Source organism: Hipposideros armiger, unplaced genomic scaffold, assembly GCF_001890085.2.
Source record: "Hipposideros armiger isolate ML-2016 unplaced genomic scaffold, ASM189008v1 scaffold_58, whole genome shotgun sequence".
Classification (NCBI taxonomy): Eukaryota; Metazoa; Chordata; class Mammalia; order Chiroptera; family Hipposideridae; genus Hipposideros; species Hipposideros armiger.
Window position 1 is genome coordinate 2300711 of NW_017731408.1, and position 20022 is coordinate 2320732.

The 20022-nt window shown below is 45.9% G+C and overlaps 1 protein-coding gene across 5 annotated transcripts in view; it reads right to left on the reverse strand.

Moving 5' to 3' along the window:
* GATB (glutamyl-tRNA amidotransferase subunit B) overlaps nucleotides 1-20022 on the reverse strand; it is a 67834-nt gene that overhangs the window by 31695 nt on the left and 16117 nt on the right. The window contains exons 3-9 of one of the 5 annotated variants that reach the window (XM_019641194.1): nucleotides 19198-19311; nucleotides 16666-16864; nucleotides 16138-16260; nucleotides 7596-7709; nucleotides 5004-5088; nucleotides 4281-4325; nucleotides 2142-2331 (exon numbers count right to left, since the gene is read on the reverse strand). In XM_019641194.1, the coding sequence (XP_019496739.1) occupies nucleotides 2142-2331; nucleotides 4281-4325; nucleotides 5004-5088; nucleotides 7596-7709; nucleotides 16138-16260; nucleotides 16666-16864; nucleotides 19198-19311 (870 nt within the window). Of the gene's footprint in view, nucleotides 1-2141; nucleotides 2332-4280; nucleotides 4326-5003; nucleotides 5089-7595; nucleotides 7710-16137; nucleotides 16261-16665; nucleotides 16865-18750; nucleotides 19093-19197; nucleotides 19312-20022 lie in introns of those variants that run through there. The other 4 variants (XM_019641198.1, XM_019641196.1, XM_019641197.1 and 1 more) reach the window with 4 other exon arrangements.

Below are 20022 nucleotides of genomic sequence, written 5' to 3' on the forward strand. Positions count from 1 at the left end.
CGCAATGATGGTGCCAATTGGGCCAGTGAAGCAACGTCCTCCACAACTAGACTGAAGAACAAAACGACAGCAACTTGTCTGTTCCCCATCCCCCAATTCCCCAGAACTATTCTCATCCCCTCAATTCCCCAATAAAAATCTTTTAAAAAAAACCAACCAAAAACAAACCCAAAAAAACAACTTTGTCCCTGCCTCGCTATGAGAGATGCTAATAAAAGTGCTGAAATGAGTAGACTGGAGGTAGGTTTCCTAAGGGGGCCTTAACGACAACAACATCAACTCGTTCACTTGCCACTCCTCAGCTAACATCAGTCCAGGCCTCTGGTTCTGGCGCTGTGAAAAACACGTGAGGGAGCCTGGGACACAAACACAAATGCGCAAATGTCCCTGCCCTCAGAGAACTTACGTGCAGCAGCAAGGAGAGGCAGATGTTCCCCCCACCACACGCTTGTCCCTGGGGGCTGAGCGTGACAATCCTACAGGGACACTCTCTGAAGGAAACATCTACTTTCAGACAGTGCCTCGAAGAGAAAGAGCCATATTCTCGAGAGGAGGTTCAGAAAGCCCCTTTCACTTATCTTACAAAGAAAGCTGATATACAAAAAGAATTTCCAACATTCTATTTGCTGCATACTTCTCGGAAATCACAGTCTTGGAGAAAGAAATGGCCAAGAAACTCGGTTTTGTCACTCACGACCTGCAACAGTGGCCTTGGTCCAGCTGGAAGAATGCCAAGGGGAGAGAGGTACTGACACCTTAAGGCTGGGTGGCCTTGTCCCCTTCCTCCTCTACCCTGGAGAATTTGGCAGCTATGGCATAAAACGCAGGACTGGAATTCAGCACTTAGCACTGGAATTGTTTTCGAGTGGGCTGGAAATTCAAGTGATTGACATGGTGGGGAAGTTTTGTTAAATCAGCCTAGGAAAAACACAGGCTGAAAGGTGTTCTGTGCGAGATGCTAGCTGACTGATTCCTGCAGTCCCGGGCTCGGCTTACAGCGCTGCTGCAGTGCTCATCTGTGCTGAGTAACAGAGGGGGAGGATGAAACGGTCCTTGCCTGCAAGGCGCGGAACAAGATACACCGATAAATAATTAAAGTACAGAGAAGTGCCACAGAGGCAGGAATACACTATGCCAGCAGCCTGTAGGAGACAGTGATCAACTCTGCCTAAAGGTACAAGGAAATAACTGGTCGTGCATACTCATTGGTAGGAAGAGAGGACTCTCTGGATACTTCTCAAATTAGCTGGTTTATAGATGATAAAGAGGAAAATCATCTGTTCAACAAACATTCCATTGCTTACCTTGTACCAGAAATGGCTGGGTTCTGTATAAATTTACATATAAACATGGATATCCTAATATCCTTATGTGTTCATTATTGGTCAACTGAAATGCAAAAATCTAGTTTCTATAGATTCTGCTGCTGCAAAAGATCAGTGTGGCTATACCTAGTCCCTGAAGGATGGAGCAGCAAACCGTTCTACTTCCTCCCCAACAGACAAGTAGCAGACAACTGTGACAAAACGCTACACTCACTGATGCCGGATCACTTTAATGTTGCCATGACAAAGAAAACTGCAAAGCTCCAAGCAGCTTTGAAAAGGATGGAAAAATCCCTGCACAGATCTCAATGGTGTCAGTTTCTCTAACGCTCCCTCAGATGCATCCTCAAGCCTAAAACGACTGATCCTTTTGATCCGAATTTTCAGTAATTTGTGTGGAATAAATATCTTCTTCTACAATTAGTAAAACAATTGGCTGGCTTTGGAGAGCCTAACTTCCTGCCAGACCCTGTTATGGTTCAATACTAATAGAAACCCTATCCATGGTTTTTCTTTTGTCCTGCACACACGTGGGAAAACACTCGTCCGTATCACTTAGACCATCTTCAGGCAGCCTCCACGAATGCTGTGGGCAGCCATTCCTTTCTACACAGAAGAAATGAGGTACGAGATTCCACTTCTGGTTTTATGAGGAGCATTTACCAATAAGGGTAGTGGGTAAAGTGTATCACGCCTTGTTCTTTTCAGAAGCATCTATGTACAACTGAGGCAACCTGCCCTTTCCACGCACGGCCCACTGTGCAGTGTTGGCTCAGCTGCTGAGCTGGGGTTACTGAGCCTCCGATCAATGCTTACCAGTAAGGTGAGGCTGTGCTCCGGCAGCATCCCATACTGTTGAATGAGCTTCTCCCGGGTCACGCTGGGGAGTTCGGGGAGCCGCTTCCGAATCTGGTCAATATCGATCACTTGCTGTGGGTCTGCGCCAGCAGGCAGGGACACTGAGTCGTAGAGCAGCAGGGGAGGCAGGTTGGGCTCGGGAATAAATCTAGGCAGAAAGGAGACAGGGCCTGACTCAGAAGTATTTGGTTTAATCAGAAAGAAACCCTACCATGGATATAAAAGTTTGTGTTTAGAGGCCACGTGACTTGCAATCATTTTCTAATGTCTTACAATATCAACTCTCCCCGTTTCCTAGGAACCAGTCTTTGCTCAAGTGCAAACCACAGCTCTGAACACCAACCTGCTACTCTCCAAGCTGATGAAACAGTGACGAGTGAAAAAGGTACAACGTAGGGCTCATGCCACATAGTGATGTATAGTTGTGGATAAAGTTTTTATTCATAAAGATACAGGCTGGGAAAAATAGGTCCAAATAAGAACCATTTACTTATTAGGAAGGAAGATGACTTCCCCCCATTTTTTTATTTCCACTATTTTTAGCGGTCTTGGTGTAATAAACGAAGTCAAAGAATAAGAAAAACATTCTTTCTTGAGAAGTAGAAGAAATGAATGGATTTTGCCTACATAAAATGTAGCAATGAGTGGGAGAGGAAGGATGGAAGGATGACCAGGTGGAGCACAGGGGGCGTTTAGGGCGGTGACACTATTCTGTGCGACACTGCAACGGTGGACACATGTCCTCATACACTTGGCAAAACCCACAGAGTGTACGACATAAAGAGTGAGCCCTAATGTAAACCCTGCACTTCAGTTAATAAGGTATCAATTTTGGTTAATCAATTATAACATGTACCACACTACACACTAATGCCAGGGGCTACAACCGGGGAGTACATGGTATATACCAAGGAACATATGGGAATTCTCTGTAATTCCCACTCAATTCGGCTGTAAAACCCAAGCTGCTTTAGAAAATACAGTTAATTTTTTTTTTAAATGTGGACGCTGCACCCCTGCATACAGCCTTATGAAACAAAGGTGCCCTTCCCTCTGTTTTATTCTAGCATCTATCGTTTTGTCTCTCCTTCTTGTCAAAGGGCTTATGTAAAAGCAGGATAATACAGAACAAATGGTGGCTGCAAGGTAATAGAAGTGTAAGCAACCCGTCACCTTGACGCCCAGTCTGTACTATGAATCAGGCTGACTTCTGAAGGTGAGTGGAGCCAAAGGGAGTCTTCCTGACTCCGTCTCCTAACCCGAGCGGCTGAGCTGAAGCCACTGGCGAGACCACACCTACTCCACGCTTGGTAAGAAGGCAGCAGAAACAGAGTGGGGGGCAACCCTGGAGGACAAAGTTCTTGGGGAGAACAGACTGGACCTAGAAGGTCACAGTAATTAAAACAACCTCGACTTGCCCAGACACCATGAGAGGAGTCCTTGAGGCGGAGCTCACTCTAAGGGTTTATGAGCTGCTTCTTGTCCACCTGGCGACGCTACACACTTACACCTTCCAGCACTGTGCGAAGGAAAGGCGGGCTAATCTCAACAACTCATGCGTAAAACTTCAAACCTTGTGATCTGCCACACTCAATGGGGGGAAAAATGAAAGGGTCAATGTATCTCAAGCCTATCATCATTTGTTTCACTTCTGGGTCTCATATTAAGTAACTTGTTTAATGTATCAATTACATAGCACTACCTGAGGTTTGAAGAGAAATGCCATAAATATGTATCTTTTTGCATTTCTTCTCCAGGAACTTCAGTGTATCACCAAATATAAGAGTAAAGACAGGCTAGTCCCCGTCCCCAAATGCCATCCTCTTAGTTCAATTATAACAACCCTCACACAGAGGTCAGCGAACAAGCATCTTCCAACAGTTGAATCTGTCCAATAAGGCACCTCTAGGCTACCAAATCAAGACTATATTCTCTCAGTATACACTGAAATAGGAAGACTAGATTTTCCAACATGCAACAATAACAAAAAGTGGTTCCTAAGAACCATCCAGGATCATTAGGTCGATCTGCAAGGAGATTTGAAATATGCCCCTAACCCCAGATACATAATGTCACTTTGACAAGAGGAGTAATCACCTGTAGTCTTGTTTTCCTTCTTTGTCTCTCATTGGCACGGTGCACCTATGATAGTTAAATGAGAAACCATTAAACGCTGCGTGTGACACTGGCTAGCACACATGCAGAGAGGGGACTCCCTACCAATAAGAGACAGGCGAATTCAAGCTTTCCATTCCTCCTTCGGAGACGCTTTATGACTACATTAAAAAAATATTAAAAAAAGAGAAATGTTCAGAATGCTAATTAAAAAAAAAAAAAGAAATTGCTTTAATGTTTCCAGCTTTTAAGCAGCTTTAACTCTAGGCTTGTGAGCTTTGTTCAGTCTTCTGCTAAAAACATAAAATCCTCAAAATTCTGAGTCAGAAAATTTGAGTCAAAGGTATCTAAACAAAAAAAAAGGTACCTCTACAACCAGCTCTAAACTTTCTTCTACCCCTAGCTTGATGGAATTTAAGGAAGCAAAAATACTTGCCGTAAAGCAGGTAATCTGGAAGCGAGGGAAGGGTCAGGACCTAAGACTAAAGCACTATGTAGGTGTCTGGTTCAGCTGAAACCTATTACCAGTCACCAGGGTGGGTTATATCCTTGGAGGGTACAGTGTTTTCCTAAGTTTAGTAATGAGAAAGCAGACGTGCAGAGAAGCTAAGTGCCTTCTTCGAGGTCACAGGGCTGGTCTGTGGCGAGCCCAGCCTGGAGCCCCACCCAGCTGTGCATGCCAGACGCTGGTCAAGGCCAACTCACCCCAGTTTGTAATCGAACGAGCGAGTTTCATTCAGAATTTCACCTCCGTTCTCAAGTTCATTGATTTGCCTCTGGATTTCATAGTCTAAGAAAAACAAAGTAACTTAGTATCATATTTTTTATTCCTTTCATCCAGTCAAGCAATAATTAGAAATCTTTTGCAATCTTTAAGTAAAAAAAAAAAAATTACCAAGAGGGCTGTTTATAACAGGTCTTCCCTTATACAGTACTCCCTGCTTACCCATGGTGTCGTTTTCTGTGGTCTACTTATCTGCATTCAACCATGGTCTGAAAATATTAAATTTCCCCGACCACAGACATTGACGTTGTCTGCTCCTGATATTCAGCCACTGACATTATCATGGCTCGATGATCCGGGATCACCCGAAGCAGATGATCCCCCTCTGACAGTATCGACAGAAGGTCACCACTGGCCTAATGCTACATCACAGGGCCTACTTCATTCACTTCATTTCAACACCGAGGCATTTTATTATCTCCCATCGTCACAAGAACAAGAATGGGAGTACAGTACAATAAGATATTCTGAGAGATACCACAGCAACATAACTTTCATTACAGTACATTGTTATAATTATTCTATTTTGTTATTATTGTTGTTCATCTCTTACTATGCCTAATTTATAAATTAAACTTTATCATAGGTATGTATATGTAGGAAAAAACAGTATCTATAGGGTTTTGTACTATCCGCAGTTTCAGGCATCGATAGGCGGTCTTGGACTCTATCCCCCCCAGGTAAGGGGGACGACTGTACATTGTATTTTCTTCTTGCTGCCACTTAGAATAATGGTGCTGGAAAGGGTCTGTTAGGAAGCTCTGTTCCCTCCCTTTTTGAGAAAACCTGGGTTCAGAGAGACTAAGTGACCCAGTACAGAAGAATGGCTGGGACCACCGTCCAGGCTGAGTGACACCAGATCTAGGGCTGCTGCCCGCCAAGAGGTCTTATCCTGGGATCTATGGATGGGCTCCAAGGGGCTTTGGTACCCCTAAAATAATATACAAAATGTGGGTGTGTACACATGTACATTTTTTGGAGAAAGGGTCCAGAATTTTGATTGCATTTTCAAAGGGATCTATGAGCCCGAATGATTAAGAGCCACTGCTTTATGCCGTGCTCCCTCAGCCTCCAACAAGGCAGGCTGTGGTAATCAAAACGACTGCTAAGCTTCTTTATGGAAACAGCTTTGGCCTTTCCCTTACCTCCCCACCCCGCCACGCACCACCTTCCTCGCCCAAATCCAAACTCTCTTATCTCAGCTGCGAAGCAGCAGCAACACCAAACATGTCAATTTTTGCTCGTCACCTCTCCCGCTCCAATGCGAGTCTCTGACTGACATGAGACGATGGCTAAAAGACCCAGTGTAGAAGAAAAATGGGGTGGAAACACTACTGGCTTGGATAATAGAGCCTGTAATAGTAAAGCTTAGGTTCTTCCAGACTAAACAAGCCACAGGTAGAATTCTGTCTCAGGCTGCTGCTTCAAAGGGTACGTCACAGGACACAGAAGGTTAGGAACAGCCAAAGAACAGGCAGGGGTCTCCTTCACAGCTCATTATGGATGAATCCACCTAAATATTATTGTCTGGTTTCTGTTTTGCTGTTTTTGTGGGTTACTGTCACCACCTCTTAGAATGAGTCCCAGAACACTCACTACCTACGAAGTGAAGCAGGACTTTCTTCCTTCGGTTCCAAGCTTCCCCTTCACAACTCTGGGCTATAGAGGGTTTTCCCTCACCCAAACCTTTCAGGGCTTCAGAAACATGTATCGTGTCTCCTTTAAGAGACAGAAGTAGGTCTTCATATGGGAAGCCCCACTCCTTCTCCCATAAGTTATGCCCGTACTGCCTTTTTCCTGAAAATGTGTGGAGTCAGACTGCCTTCACTGAGGATCATTCCAGGTTTAGGATAACAAGGTTTTATACAAGACTAGAAAATCTTTTCTGTATTGTTTCTAATACTTTTCCTGACAAGACCTAAGACTCTACTGAACATTCTGGCTATGGCAATGCAGTCAGCTGTCGTGTTCTCTGTGCACTTCAAACTCCAGCCCCTCGACCTTTTCTCTTCCTCTTAAGACACCTTTGGTTTAACAAATAGTTTTACTCCTCTGAAGCGTCTTCCCCTCAGATTCAGAGTCATGCACATTCTATGGGACTGCCCCAGATGTTTACCTTGCTCAACTGTTCTATTTATTACTATGTATTTGTCAACACTGAAACACCCACACATCATGCAATACGACCAAGACTTGATGACACAGGCACATGCAATCTATTAGAAAAAATACTAAAAAGCAGAAAAACATATTGACCAGTTAAATTACGGCCGATCCATAATGAACAAATACAACTTTGTAAACTCGGGCTAAGGCCCTGTTTCTGGTGAGCCACCAGCTTCTGCAGCCACAGGGATGAGCTGAGGAAGGACCACCAGAAAAACCAGCCACTCCACAGAACTGTGAAAACTGAAATGGGTACTGTACACGTCATGAAGGTGTGGGGTGGCTTGTCACATAGCAGTAGATAAATGACACGAAGAGGTGCCTTAGGAGTAAGAGCGGATATTCACCTATTGCTTTGGCCAAGAACCTGGCACTGTTGAGGTTCTTCACTTCCGTTCGAACACCCAAAGGCTCCCCAGGGTGATGCACAGATATATTGGCGTCCACTCTCAACTGGCCCTCTGGAAGGAGAGAACAAAGACAATTCTTTAGAAATTCTCTGAGTCAACATGGTCTTTATAAGGAGAGAGTATGCCCAGGTGAGCAGTATGTAAGTCTACTTACTGTTTAGTTACAGCAACCTAACATTACAGAAGGCACGGTTGGTCCTGAAATGCATGGCTGGTACTTCCGCCACTTAAGAGAATTCTAGTCCTATGGTATCTGAGGTAGAGGTGGGGGGGTGGGGTGGTGTGTGTGTGTGTGTGTGTGTGTGTGTGTGTGTGTGTGTGTGTGTGTGTGTGTGCGCGTACTTGTGCACATGCAGAAGAGAGGAGAAATTCTGGATATAACAGCTGGAGAAATCTCATTTCTTTTGTGTGTCAAATAAGAAAAACAACACTGTTAAAATGGAGATTTACTCTGCAGTTTTATTCTTAAGTATTTTCACAGTGTTGGAGCTGGCTTGGTAGGAAGGCCTCTGAAATGACTATCTGATAACCCGACACTGCTCTCCAACAGAATGTGGATTTCCAACAGTGATTCCAGAAGATTTATTAGAGTCCTTGAGAAATTGCAGCTCAAGGGCAAGAGCCAGAAACCTGGGCATTTCCCCTTCTCCTTCCTCCAGGTACTGTAACAATCTCTTCCTTCCACAAACATGACTCGGAATCCTTTCTGACTGCCGGAAGGATTTGCTGCAGCAGCCACAGCTGTGATGAAGGGGCGAGTCTGCGGCGGGCCCCAGAGGGAGCCGTCCCCATCCTGGGAGGACCTTCTCTGACCCAGAAGGCCCCTTAGGGTAGGAGCAATGACCCCTAAGGAGGCAGGTGGTTTGTGGGAAGGACTAAGAGGCTCTTGAGGAGGAGAGGGAAGCAAAAATCCCAAGGTAACGAGATGAAGACAAGTATTACTCAGACTCTACACCCTACAAAGTCAAGCTCAAATTCTCTATTCTCCAATTTCAAAACAGGACACAATGAGAAGACAAAATGCTGGAATTTTATTTTCCTAGGCAGGTTTTCAAATAAAAAAAAAATCTGCCAAAACTAATGTTCTGATAAGAAATTCATTTCCCCAGATTCTACATCAAATGCATATTAAAATGATAAAATGGTATAAATCCCATGCCAAGAAAGGAGACCCCTGGAACTGGTCTGTCATCCCTCCAATGCTGAGCTGTGGGACTCCGTCTCCAAGCTCAAGACCGACGGCCGGCCGCTGCTTGTCCTGTCCTCCACTCATTCCCTCTGGGAATGGGGAGAGCTCACCCCCTGGGTGACTGCAGCTCCACCTGTGCTGACAGGCAGAGAAAGGGTGCCTGTGCCTTTCAGCATGGAAATTACTCTGTCTCTAGCCTGGACATCTCAACACTTACAAAATCTCGTAGCCCCTTTTGGACAACTTGTGCATACAGGAATCTCAGGAAGTCCCAACTATTCCCAACATCATCAGACTTTTGGTCTAGGAACCCTGAAGCCATCTTCTGCTTCTGTTTCCTTTGCCCTTTATCCAAACTGACAACTAGATCGTATCAGTTCTTCCCTCAAAATATACCTCAGATCTGTCACTTCCTCTCCATTTCCTCTGCTGCCACCCTTGCCCGAGAACTTGGAATTTCAACCCAGGTTAGAGAATCACACCCCGACTCTGAACACAGCGACCCCTCCTTGTCCAGTCCCCATGATGTGGCTCCGACTTACAGCCTGCCACAACATGGATGTCACCATTACTGTTGCTCACAGTAGTGGATGGCCGGCTCCTACTGGGTCATCTCGTCTCCTCTGCTTGATATCCAAGAGCCCTCTCTGGTCTTGGTTGACATGACCTGCATTTTCCCATTAAGCCTTCCACGAGGAGACTCTCCTCCAATCAGGGAGCTTTCACCACACACGCCCCTGTCTACTCCACTGGCGCCCGCACATTCTCTTTATCAGTGTCACTGTCCCTTCTTCAGCCTCTGCTCGTCTTTCAAGGTCGTGCTCAAGTGTTACCACCTTCTCCTCCTAAAAACCCTCATCAATGAGCTAGCCTCCCTGTGGCTCCTCTGAACTATGAGAACACACACAGTCAACACCACGGAACTTAGCACATGGCTCTAGTCTCCTCTGAATCAATCTGGTCTTTAAGACCAGAATGGAAGGCCCTCAAGGACTGGGCCCAGATGTTCAATCCCCTCCCCGCTTGCCTCCGGTCATCTCCTCACTCCCGCCTCAGTCACTAACTGCTCTTTTGCAGCATTACTTCTGATATATACATATGCAATAGTATTTCTCATTTAAGAAAAAACAAACTGAAGACCTACTACCTTGAACCCAATGCTCTCAACATCAGTAATTCAGCTATCATTTCTCTGCTTTCCTTTTCAGCAAATCCTCTCAAACAACTTTTGTTTGTTGCACACACACGTATTGTCTCCACGACCTCACCTCCCATTTACTCCCAAACCCACTTCACCTTGGCTTCTATCCCCATCGCTCAGAAAACACCTTGTCAAAGTCATCAACAACCTCCAGCTGCCAAATCCAATGGACACAGGACAAATTCTGTCTTCACCTTTGGGGACAGATGACACACCAACAGCACGTGACACACCAACTATAATTATCCTTTCTTCCTGAAGTAACTTCCTCTCGGCTGCTGTGACCTTACACTCTCTTGGTTACCCCCCTACCTCCCTGGACACTCAATTTCCATTTCACTTGCTGGTACTTTCCTTCCCATTCAAACTCAGGACTGCCTTCTTTATTTACACTCTCCCTATCGGGGTATATGTTTAAATATTAATACCATCTATGTGCTGATAACTCCTAAATTTATGTCTTCAGCCCAGGCCTCTACTCTGAGCTTCACATTGACCTCCCATGTCTACTTGACATCTCCACTTGGAGGTCTCATAGGTACTTCAATTTCTAAAAGCAAATCCTGCTTTGCCCCTCCATGAAGCCATTCTTGTCCTCCTCTTCGCAAGTTCAGTAACTAGCAATCACCTAGCTCCCCATACCTCTTTGAAGGCATCCTTGGTGTCTTCCTGCTCCTAGCCTTCCACACCAGCCTGTTAACAAATCCTGTTGTTTCTAACCACCATCCTGAATCTACCCATGCTGGTATTTACATCTTCTCTGGCACCAGCCCTGTCCACAACCATGTCATCTTCCGTCTGAAGGATCGCAAAAGCTTCTTAACTGGTCTCCTTGCTTCATCTCTCGCCCTTCTGAAATCCACGTTCCACCAGCAGCCAGGGTGGTTTCCTAAAACATTACACAGACTATGTCATCCCGTTGCTTAAAAGCCCTTCAATGGGGCCGGCAGAGTGACACATTGGTTAGGAGTTGGCTTGGGACGCCAGCTCTGAGCACCAGGGTCGTGGTTTGGATCCCACATTAGGGCCAGTGACATTGCGCCCTCTACAGCTAAGATGGTGAACAACAGCTCAACCTGGAGCTGGGCTGCCGAGAGTCGCCGGCGACGGCATAGGCTGCAGTGGGGCTGGCCGGCAGCTGGCGTAAACTTTCGTAGCTGCTTTGAGCCACCGTGAGCAGCCATCCAATGGCCGGTGACCGATCTGCCTCACCTGGAAAGAGCGCAATGATAATACCAACATGGGCCAGTGAAGCAACATCCTCTACAACTAGACTGAAGAACAAACAAACAGCAACTTGTCTGTTCCCCCTCCCCAGTTCCCCAATGCTGTTCCCTCTCCCAATTCCTCAATAAAATCTTAAAAAAAAAAAAAAGCCCTTCGATGGCTTCCCACTGCACCTGGAAGGACACCCAAGATGCTTACCATTATCGGCAAGCCATCCCTCGCCTACTTTTCGGTCTTACCCGACGCCACACCCCCCTGCTCGTGACGCTTTCCCTGCACTGGCCTTCTGTTACCTATGTTAACTCCACGTATTTCCTACGCTTTCTCTCACCCCAGGGACTTTGCCTTAGCTGTTCCCGGAAAGCTCATCCCCTAGCTCTGTGCTGACTGGGCCTGGGTTATTCTTCAGGTCTCAAATAAATGTTGCCTCTTCTGAGAGGCCCTCACCTTCCAATATTATTCTTCATCATGGCACCCTATTTCCTTAATGCACTTATCACTATAGCTGTTTTATTTATTACTGTATTTTCCTCTCTCATGAACATAAGCTCTAGGTAGGAGGAACAATGTGTGTCTTTTTTTTTTTTTTCCACTGCTATACTCAGAACCGAGAGCTGGGTCTGACACATGGTAATTGTTCAATAAGTTAACACCTTGTTGTACGAGCCAAAACTCTGGTATTTTCCAGAGCAGTGAGTAAGCACACTGGTTACTGTCTCACAGACTCCTGATAAGTTCTAAAGTTCTGCCTGAATAGACTAATCTACAGCAGGAATCATCTGAAAGGCCCATTCAGCTCAAAGGAAAACTTCCAAAGTATGCTAAGCACCACTCAACCAAATCTCAATACTTGACAACTTTGTTGGAACTCAGGGAACCCTGAATCGGACCTCACTTGCTTTTGAAAAAGAAACCATCTTTCACAATTTAGACGTTCAATTTGGAAAAGGAATAAAAGCCTGAGTTTCAGTCTCTCCCAGAGAAGACCATACATCCTACATAAATGTCTGAGAGGAATCATTTAGTATCCTGCAGTGTTGAAAGAGAGGTCCCTAGCCTGGATTGAAATACAGCATCAAACAGTAACAAAAGACATTCTATTCAGTGAAGACAAAATCCCTTTTAAACAAATTAAGTTAAATTGCCTCAAGTGCACAGAAGCCTTACCAAGTCAGGTTTGCTTCAATGCATTCTCCAACACTGAGGGGGGGCTTCATCCACACCTCACGAGAATGTTATCAAGCTCAATTCCTACCCTCTAAAAGCGGCGGTTTGTAACAGCAAACCTAAGAAACTATACCACCGTGCACAGTCATACGATGTGGTTACATATTTTTTTTCTGAAACACATTCACACATCAGAAATATAACATCAGGACAGCAAACTGCTTCAGTAAACAGCAGGAGCCTGAGGATTTAGTGAGAAGGTCTGTTAAGCTTTCTCATTCTGATCACTGAATACTCTACGGGACTTAAACAACAAGGATTGACAAAGAGAAAAAAATGACCAAATTTTTTTATCGAACGGATATCACAAAGCGTCTTCATCCAAAACGAGTGGTGATTCTGTAAAAGTAATACTATTTATTGTTAAAAATGCCAAAGATTTACTGAGCATGGGCTATTTGTCAGGACCTGTGATAAGTTTTACACACATTATCACATTCCTTACAATATAGCTTTAATGACAAAGTCACTTAGGCATCTTTTAAGTGTTTTAAGCTTCACATACCCAAAGTGGAATTTCGGATTTCCCCCCACAAAGCGATTCCTCTCCCAATCTTCCCTGTCTCAGTAAAGGGGACGCCATCCAGCTGCCCCAACTCAGACTTGGATGACTTCCTCTCCTCTTTGGTTTCGTCTTCTCCCTTCCATACTCAATTACTTGAGGACTCATAAATGTGGAAAGTAGGCTCAGAGAAAGCAAATACCTTGCCCAGGTTCCTACAGCTAGAAGTGGTAGAACAGGACTCCAACCCCCGAGTGGGGCCTTGGTGCCCTCCACACTCACGCTCGGCTATACTGTCTCTCAAAGTTGATATCTATGGCAGTTATGACACTAACGTGGCTGCCACTAGGAAGCAATGTGACACAGTGCTTAAAGAAGGGGCTCCTGAAGTCAGACATGCCTGGGCTCTAATCCCAGCTCAGTCGCTTCTTATGAGCTTTGGGCAAATAGCCCAACCTCCCTAAGACTCCGTCTCCTCACCTGTACAACAGGCATAATAATACCTCTCTCAGAAGTGTTGTCAAGTTTAAATGAGATGAAAAATATAAAAATGCTTTGTGAACCAATGAGCATGTGCTAAATGCTCAAACTAGCAGATAGATACTACCATTGCAAGATTTAGTTTGTCTATTTCAGTGCATGTTCAAATTAACAGACTGCTTTGAGGATCTCAACAGTAGCAGAAGTCCATTGAGAAGAAAATGAATTTGGAACCCTGGCTGAGCTGGTCTATATGCTCATTGGCAAAACTAGGAGGAACTCACTGAATTACAGCCCAGAGGAATTCAAGAGTCATTCCAAAAGCACCCTGGGGTCCCCGGTCTTCCCTGGGGTGGGCCTCAGTTCCCAGGCTGCAGTCTCCAGTGCCTGCACAGTAGTCCCACGGTGACGGGACAGAAGAAGGAGCAAACGGGTCGGGGTTGATTAAATGCTAACAGTATGAAGAGCTGGGCCCCTGCAGATAGTAGGCAGACCCCCCACCCCCACCACAGCACTTCAGAACCACCACAGCCATTCTGCTGCTGTGCCAGGGGCGAAGCTGTTGGATCTGTATTTAAAAGCAACAAAAAGTGTCACAAGTGCAATTTAATGAACCCTCCCAGATGTCACCAAACTGATGAATCCTTCCTTGCTGTTATGGTTTATCTCCTGGCAAGGACCCAGATGGGGCTATTTCTCAGCTAACAGGTGGCCTGTTTACTATTCCATAGGTTTGATAGAAATCACAGTTATTCTGAAGAAGAATGGAATAATAAAAACTTCTTTAAAGCAATAGAAAATCAACACTTAGTGCATAAATGGATAACCATCCAACCTGCCCATATTTCATTCATGTTCCGTGGGTAAAAAAAAAAAAAAGCAGCATGAGCCATAAATCTAAAACGGAGAATTTTCTTACTCTAAAACAGAGCCTCATTTCTATAAAGCGAACTTGAAAGCAGCTACTTTTTATGCCACTCAAACTCATGCGGCTGTGTATTTCCAGTCTTTAGCTTACAGGAGGTAACAAATTGGCAAGTTCTGTTTTCAGATTCAACTTGTACCTGGGCTCTGATGTAACAATTTGTTGCTTTTAAGATGTCCTAGTTGACAAGCAAGGCATTACAAATTCAGACGTCCCTTTGTAGCATGCAAATGTACTATGCGACATAAAAAGGTTGGTAAATTCTACTATAAACTGGCAGGGAGATAAATCATGACCATCAGTATTTATTGGTATCCACTGTGACCACTTGTGATGGTTAATTTTATGTGCCAACATGACTGGCCCATGGGGTGCCCAGATATTTGGTTAAACATTATTCTGAGTCTGTCTGTGAGGGCGTTTCTGGGTGAGATGAACATGTGAATCTGTAGACTAAGTAAAGCAGACCGCCTTTCCTCCTGTGGGTGGGCCTCATTCCATCCACGGAGGCCTGAAGGGAACAAAAGGCAGCGTAGAGGGGCATTTGCTCCCTCTGCCTGACTGTCTCCGAGCTGGGGTATCGGTCTCTCCTGCCTTTGGGTTTGGGCTCAGGCTGGAACTTATGCTGTGGGCTCCTGGTTCTCAAGCCTTCAGACCTGACTGGAACTCTCCTATCAGCTCTCCTGGAGCTTGCTCACCTGCAGACCTTGGAGCTTCGCAGCCCCATCATCAGTGAGCCAGTTCTTTACAATAAATCTCATTATATATACACATACATACATGTGTAACACACGCACACACACACTATTGCTTCTGTTTCTCTGGAGGACCCTAATACACTGTACTGAGCTACGGATTAACAACTGTACATACAGAATCTGTGTCCTTCCTCCACATTGGCAGGGAGTGCTCTGCAGGTGGCAGAAGTTTTCTGAAAAGCCCCTGGGAACAGAAAACAGGGCAAAACCATGGGAGAGACTCGATTTGGGGACTTCAGGGCCAGCAAAGCAGCACTAGGAAGGTGCCAGGGAGTAAGCCAGGAAGGAACTGAGTCTGATCAACACTTGTAATTTTTATGTTCAATTTGCAAATACTTACAACATATAGTTTGCTTGGTCCCAAGGGTACAAGTGGTTTCTTTGTTTATTTTAATTTCCTGCTATATTTCTACTGAACTTAAGATTTTATCTCCAAGTTAAAGCTTTGTGAAATCATAACCTTGGCTCTTAGTTTATAGAGTTGGGCTTAAGCTGTACACAGATGAAAAGTCGATAAAAAAGGGAAGAGGCCCAAAGGAAAAGGCTCAGCCAACAAAGTGCCACCCACGTAGCACTCACAAACTGAGACTTATCCTGGTAAGCACAGTGTCTTCTTGCTGAGCAAGATGAGACTGTTCAAACACACTATTTTATTAGTCTTCATGACTCTTTGATGCACGAAGCCAGGAGGAAACATCTACTCTTGTGACTCCTAATCTCACATTCTTGGGCTCAGTGCCTCCGCTCGGTTTTGTTAGTGTGTTTATTTTGGCTGGGGGCTCAGGAAAGAATCTAAGCAAAATTCTACGAAAAAAAACAAAACACAACAACCAGGAATGCAAGAAGCTGAAAAAGGGATGTAAACCGCCTCCACGTAGCTGACACAGAGAATAAACCTCAAGTGCGAAGAGACCCAGGCAACAGACAGGGCGAAGGTAAAGTGGGGACACCCTGCTTGTGTGGCTTCTACCTGCCATGTTTGCCTGGCTGGTCCCCAAGGTTTGAAGTATCAGCTGCAGCTCCTTGACTGCTGTGGCCGCCTCTTCTCCACAGGACATGTCTGGCTCCAAGACCACTTCCAGAAGGCCAACTCCTGCCAAACGAGAGGCAGAGTCAACCTGACGGAGCGCTCCAATCTGATGGGCAGATAAGTCAGGCTGACGTCCGAGGAATACCCTGCATTACTGAAGGGCCCTCAAAGTGGGTCTCAGCCTCTGAGTTGCTTCCCTCTTTCCCCTCACTTTGTGATTTTTAACTCTATTTAAGATTTCAAGCTGCTGGGTCCATGACTAAGTGGCTACTTTTGTCTCCTTTTAGGAGTGGGCTGTTAGCAAGCCCAATAGTAATCACAGTTTAAGCCGTGCTCTCTAATGAGCTATGCCAGATCAAGGCTGACATTTTGATCTCCATCTGTCAGGCTCCTCAGTTGGTCTGGGGAAACTCTGGAGGGGATGAAAGGCAGCTGAGAGGAAAAGCGATGGGAAATCTCCACGCCTACCCGCTCGGTTCAAGTCGATGAGCGTCTGAGACCGCCGGTCATCATGGAGGCTCTTGCCACTGTCTTGCTCCAGCTGGATCTGCTTGATCCTCACCGTCTTGTTGATCAGCTGACTCGGCTTCTTCCCCACAAAGACGCTGTAGGCCAAGCTCCCATTCACAGCGATCGGGAGTCTCTGCTGGGTAATCTGGTAGCCTGCCTGCACACAAACATGGGTTACACGGTCACTAGTCCATAAACAGAGGCTGGGTCCAGCTGACTGATCCTTTTAATGTCACGGAACTATAGGGTTCCTTAAAAACACAGAATAGAATTTTACAAAGGGAAAAGAGGAGAGGAAACTCCGTGTAGGCACTGCAGCCGTAACCTAGCCTGGCTCTTCTGGCTTCTCCCATCCCGCCTTACTTTCCCTGACACCCCCATTCCCAATAATGATGCAATAAACAACACAAATCCCATCTTCCCTTCTGAAGTACCATTTGGGGGAATAACAATAACCTCACTGTCAGTGGCTTCTAAGCGAAGAATACAGTGTGTTTCCACTTAGCTCATTAGCCTAAACCCTGCATCTGATTACTGGGCTCCTGACAGACCGTCCTTACTGCGAAGTGCTGGCTAAGCATTTTGCTATCTGCTCTCCGCACGGCTGACAGCAGCTGCTGGAGCATTTAAGCTTGCTTTGTTCCTGCTCTTTAAGCTAACCAATCATGCCAGCTGCCCTCCCTGACCCAACTTCCCTTGTTCCTCTACCAGAAAAGGCTGGGACACTCACGCTCAGCTAATGGAAAGCATGTAGTACTAAAATACTGACGGGATGTTGCAAGGACTCCCTCACCTCCTTCTAAGTGGAGAGAAGGAATTACTTTCAAATACACGCATGAATCAACACACACTAAAGAGATGGCAGGTCAATACAGAGAACTGGAGAACAGAGAATACCAGCAGAAGCGCCTGCAGGGCTTGCCGGGGTCCCAGAATCCGTGTTCTCAGTACTTTACATCTTTTAATCCTCACGACAACCCTCAGAGGGAGGTACAGAGTACAGAAGGGGTTAAGGGCCTTGCCCAGAGCCACAGAGCTAGTAACAATGTCAGGATTTGAACTCCTATGGTCTGGCTCCTGAGTCTGTGCTCCTAGCCACCAGGCCAATGTTTTTCAAACTTGAGCTGTCTCAGAATTACTTGTCAGGCTGGTCAAAACACAGGCCGGCCCCACCTAAGGAGTTTGAGTCTGCTGGTCTGGGTGGCACCTCAAAGATGCCAATGCTAGTGGCCCAGGGACCACACTTTGAGAACCAACATCAGGCCAACTCATTCTCTGTGCTGAAATAGGAAGTTTCAATTTGTAAAAGTTAAACTGAGTAGGGCTGCCACAGGAAATACAAGAGGCTCAGTTAAATTCGAATTTGACTAATTTGAATAAATTGCTTATTCATATAAATAACGAATACTTTTTTAGTCTAAGTATGTCCCATGTAATATCTGACAACACCAACTCTGGATTATCTGAGCTACCTGGGCCAGACAGAACAGAAAGCCACAGACAATTAAAACATCTCGTTTTAGTCACATATTGCTAAGTCTCCCACCTTCACCACACTGGTTATCACTCCCAAGATGAAAAAAGTGCAGGTTCCTTCTCGCCACCCTATCAAGCAGAACTTGCTAAAAGGCTGGCAGCCAGAGAGGAAAAGCAGCAACTGGAGGATTTAGGTCCTAGTCTTTTTTTACTTAATTCTCCTCCTATTCTCACCCACTAAAATACAGCTCGCCCTACTCTCCAGTTCAAGGAGAAGAGTGTGAAGCAATACCATCACTACTGTTTTTCTAAATCTTAAGAGGAGCCACACTATCAGAGGCTCCAATCAAATGAAACATTATTTTGGGAAACCTATTCAACATTACAATTTTGGTTCAGTTCAGTAATATGAAAAACTGACCCTAGTGCGTACTGGCTTCTCTTAAAGAAAAAAAAACTTTCTAGTTTTAAGAAAAAAGCAGGTTAATATTGGGTTTACCACTCAACCGATTACTGTGGTTAGTCTGGGCCTCTGGGTCATGTTTCTGCTCACTATCGTCCACTTACTTGCTCCTTGTGAGGTGACAGAAATATCTCCGAAGGTGACAGTCCTATTATTGGAAACTTCGGCTTACGAGAGGGAAGCTCTCCCTCTGTCCATAGAGCTACGGTATGCATTTACTGTTGCATCAGCTGGAGTTAGCTTTCGTCCTAACAGGCAATTAGTGCCCAACACCACAGCCGGGCTGAGCCTGGGAACACGGGCTTCTTGCACTCCCCGTTCAATTAGGAGCGAGCCATCAGAAGCATGAGGCGAAGCCAGGAGTCAGCAATCAGGACAATCACATCCAATCTGGTCAACATCAGGGGCACCTGCCTTCATCAGGGCCAGGCAGAGCTTCCCACTGAGACGGACCAGCTCTGACGGAGAACGCGAGAGGCACAGCCCTCCTCCCTGCCGCCAGCCCCCCAACTCTGAGGGCCTACAGAGGGCGGACCACAAAGCGTACTTACAGGGAGGTCTGCATAGAAGTAGTGCTTCCTGTCAAACAAGGACTTCTTGTTTATGCGGCAGTTCAGTGCCAGGCCTGTCATCACTGCTGCCTCGACGCACCTCCTGTTGAGAACCTACGGGAACACGGCACACAGCTCCTCTCAGGTCCTCAGTCTGAACGAATGCTTCTCCCACACCCTGACCACCTCTCTGAATATTCAGTTTGGCCCTTTAATAGGCATTACCAACGGGTTCTGTGTGTGGGCAGCTCCAGTTCACAAGCTGACTCTGTCTGGAACCCAGAAAACTTTATATGCAAAGAAAATGCATGTGGTGGTGGGTTCCTACTGGGCAGTTAATGAGCTGCCACCTCAGGGATCCTTTCCCCAATACCTGGCATTAAAATTAACGGGGAGGGTTCCCAGAAAAGCTCAGCAGAGTGGTTACTACAAGGAATAAATTGAATGTCACTCCCTTTGCAAGCAGAACAAGGAGCCGGTTAGAATACACGAGAGGCACCGGTTCCTGAGAGGAGGATCCAGGAAGCAGGTGCAGGAACCACCTCAGGGAGGTGGGAAAGCATTTTCAGAGAAGGAATGAACTTGGGGAAACCACAGGGCCATCGCCGTTCCCTCGAGGGCGGGGCAATGAGGCACACCTGCCGCCTTGCTTTCAGCCCAGGTGTGGCCAACCCCCTAAAGGTGGAGTCTGATGCTCCTTGAGCTACTGGTCCCTCCAGGGGCTTCAGGGCTCAGGAGTTCCTTCTGGGCCCCACCGTACCCCACTTTCAGGAGCGGATGGATAGCCAAGAAATGGCTAGCAACTTCCCAGCCAAAAAAAAAAAA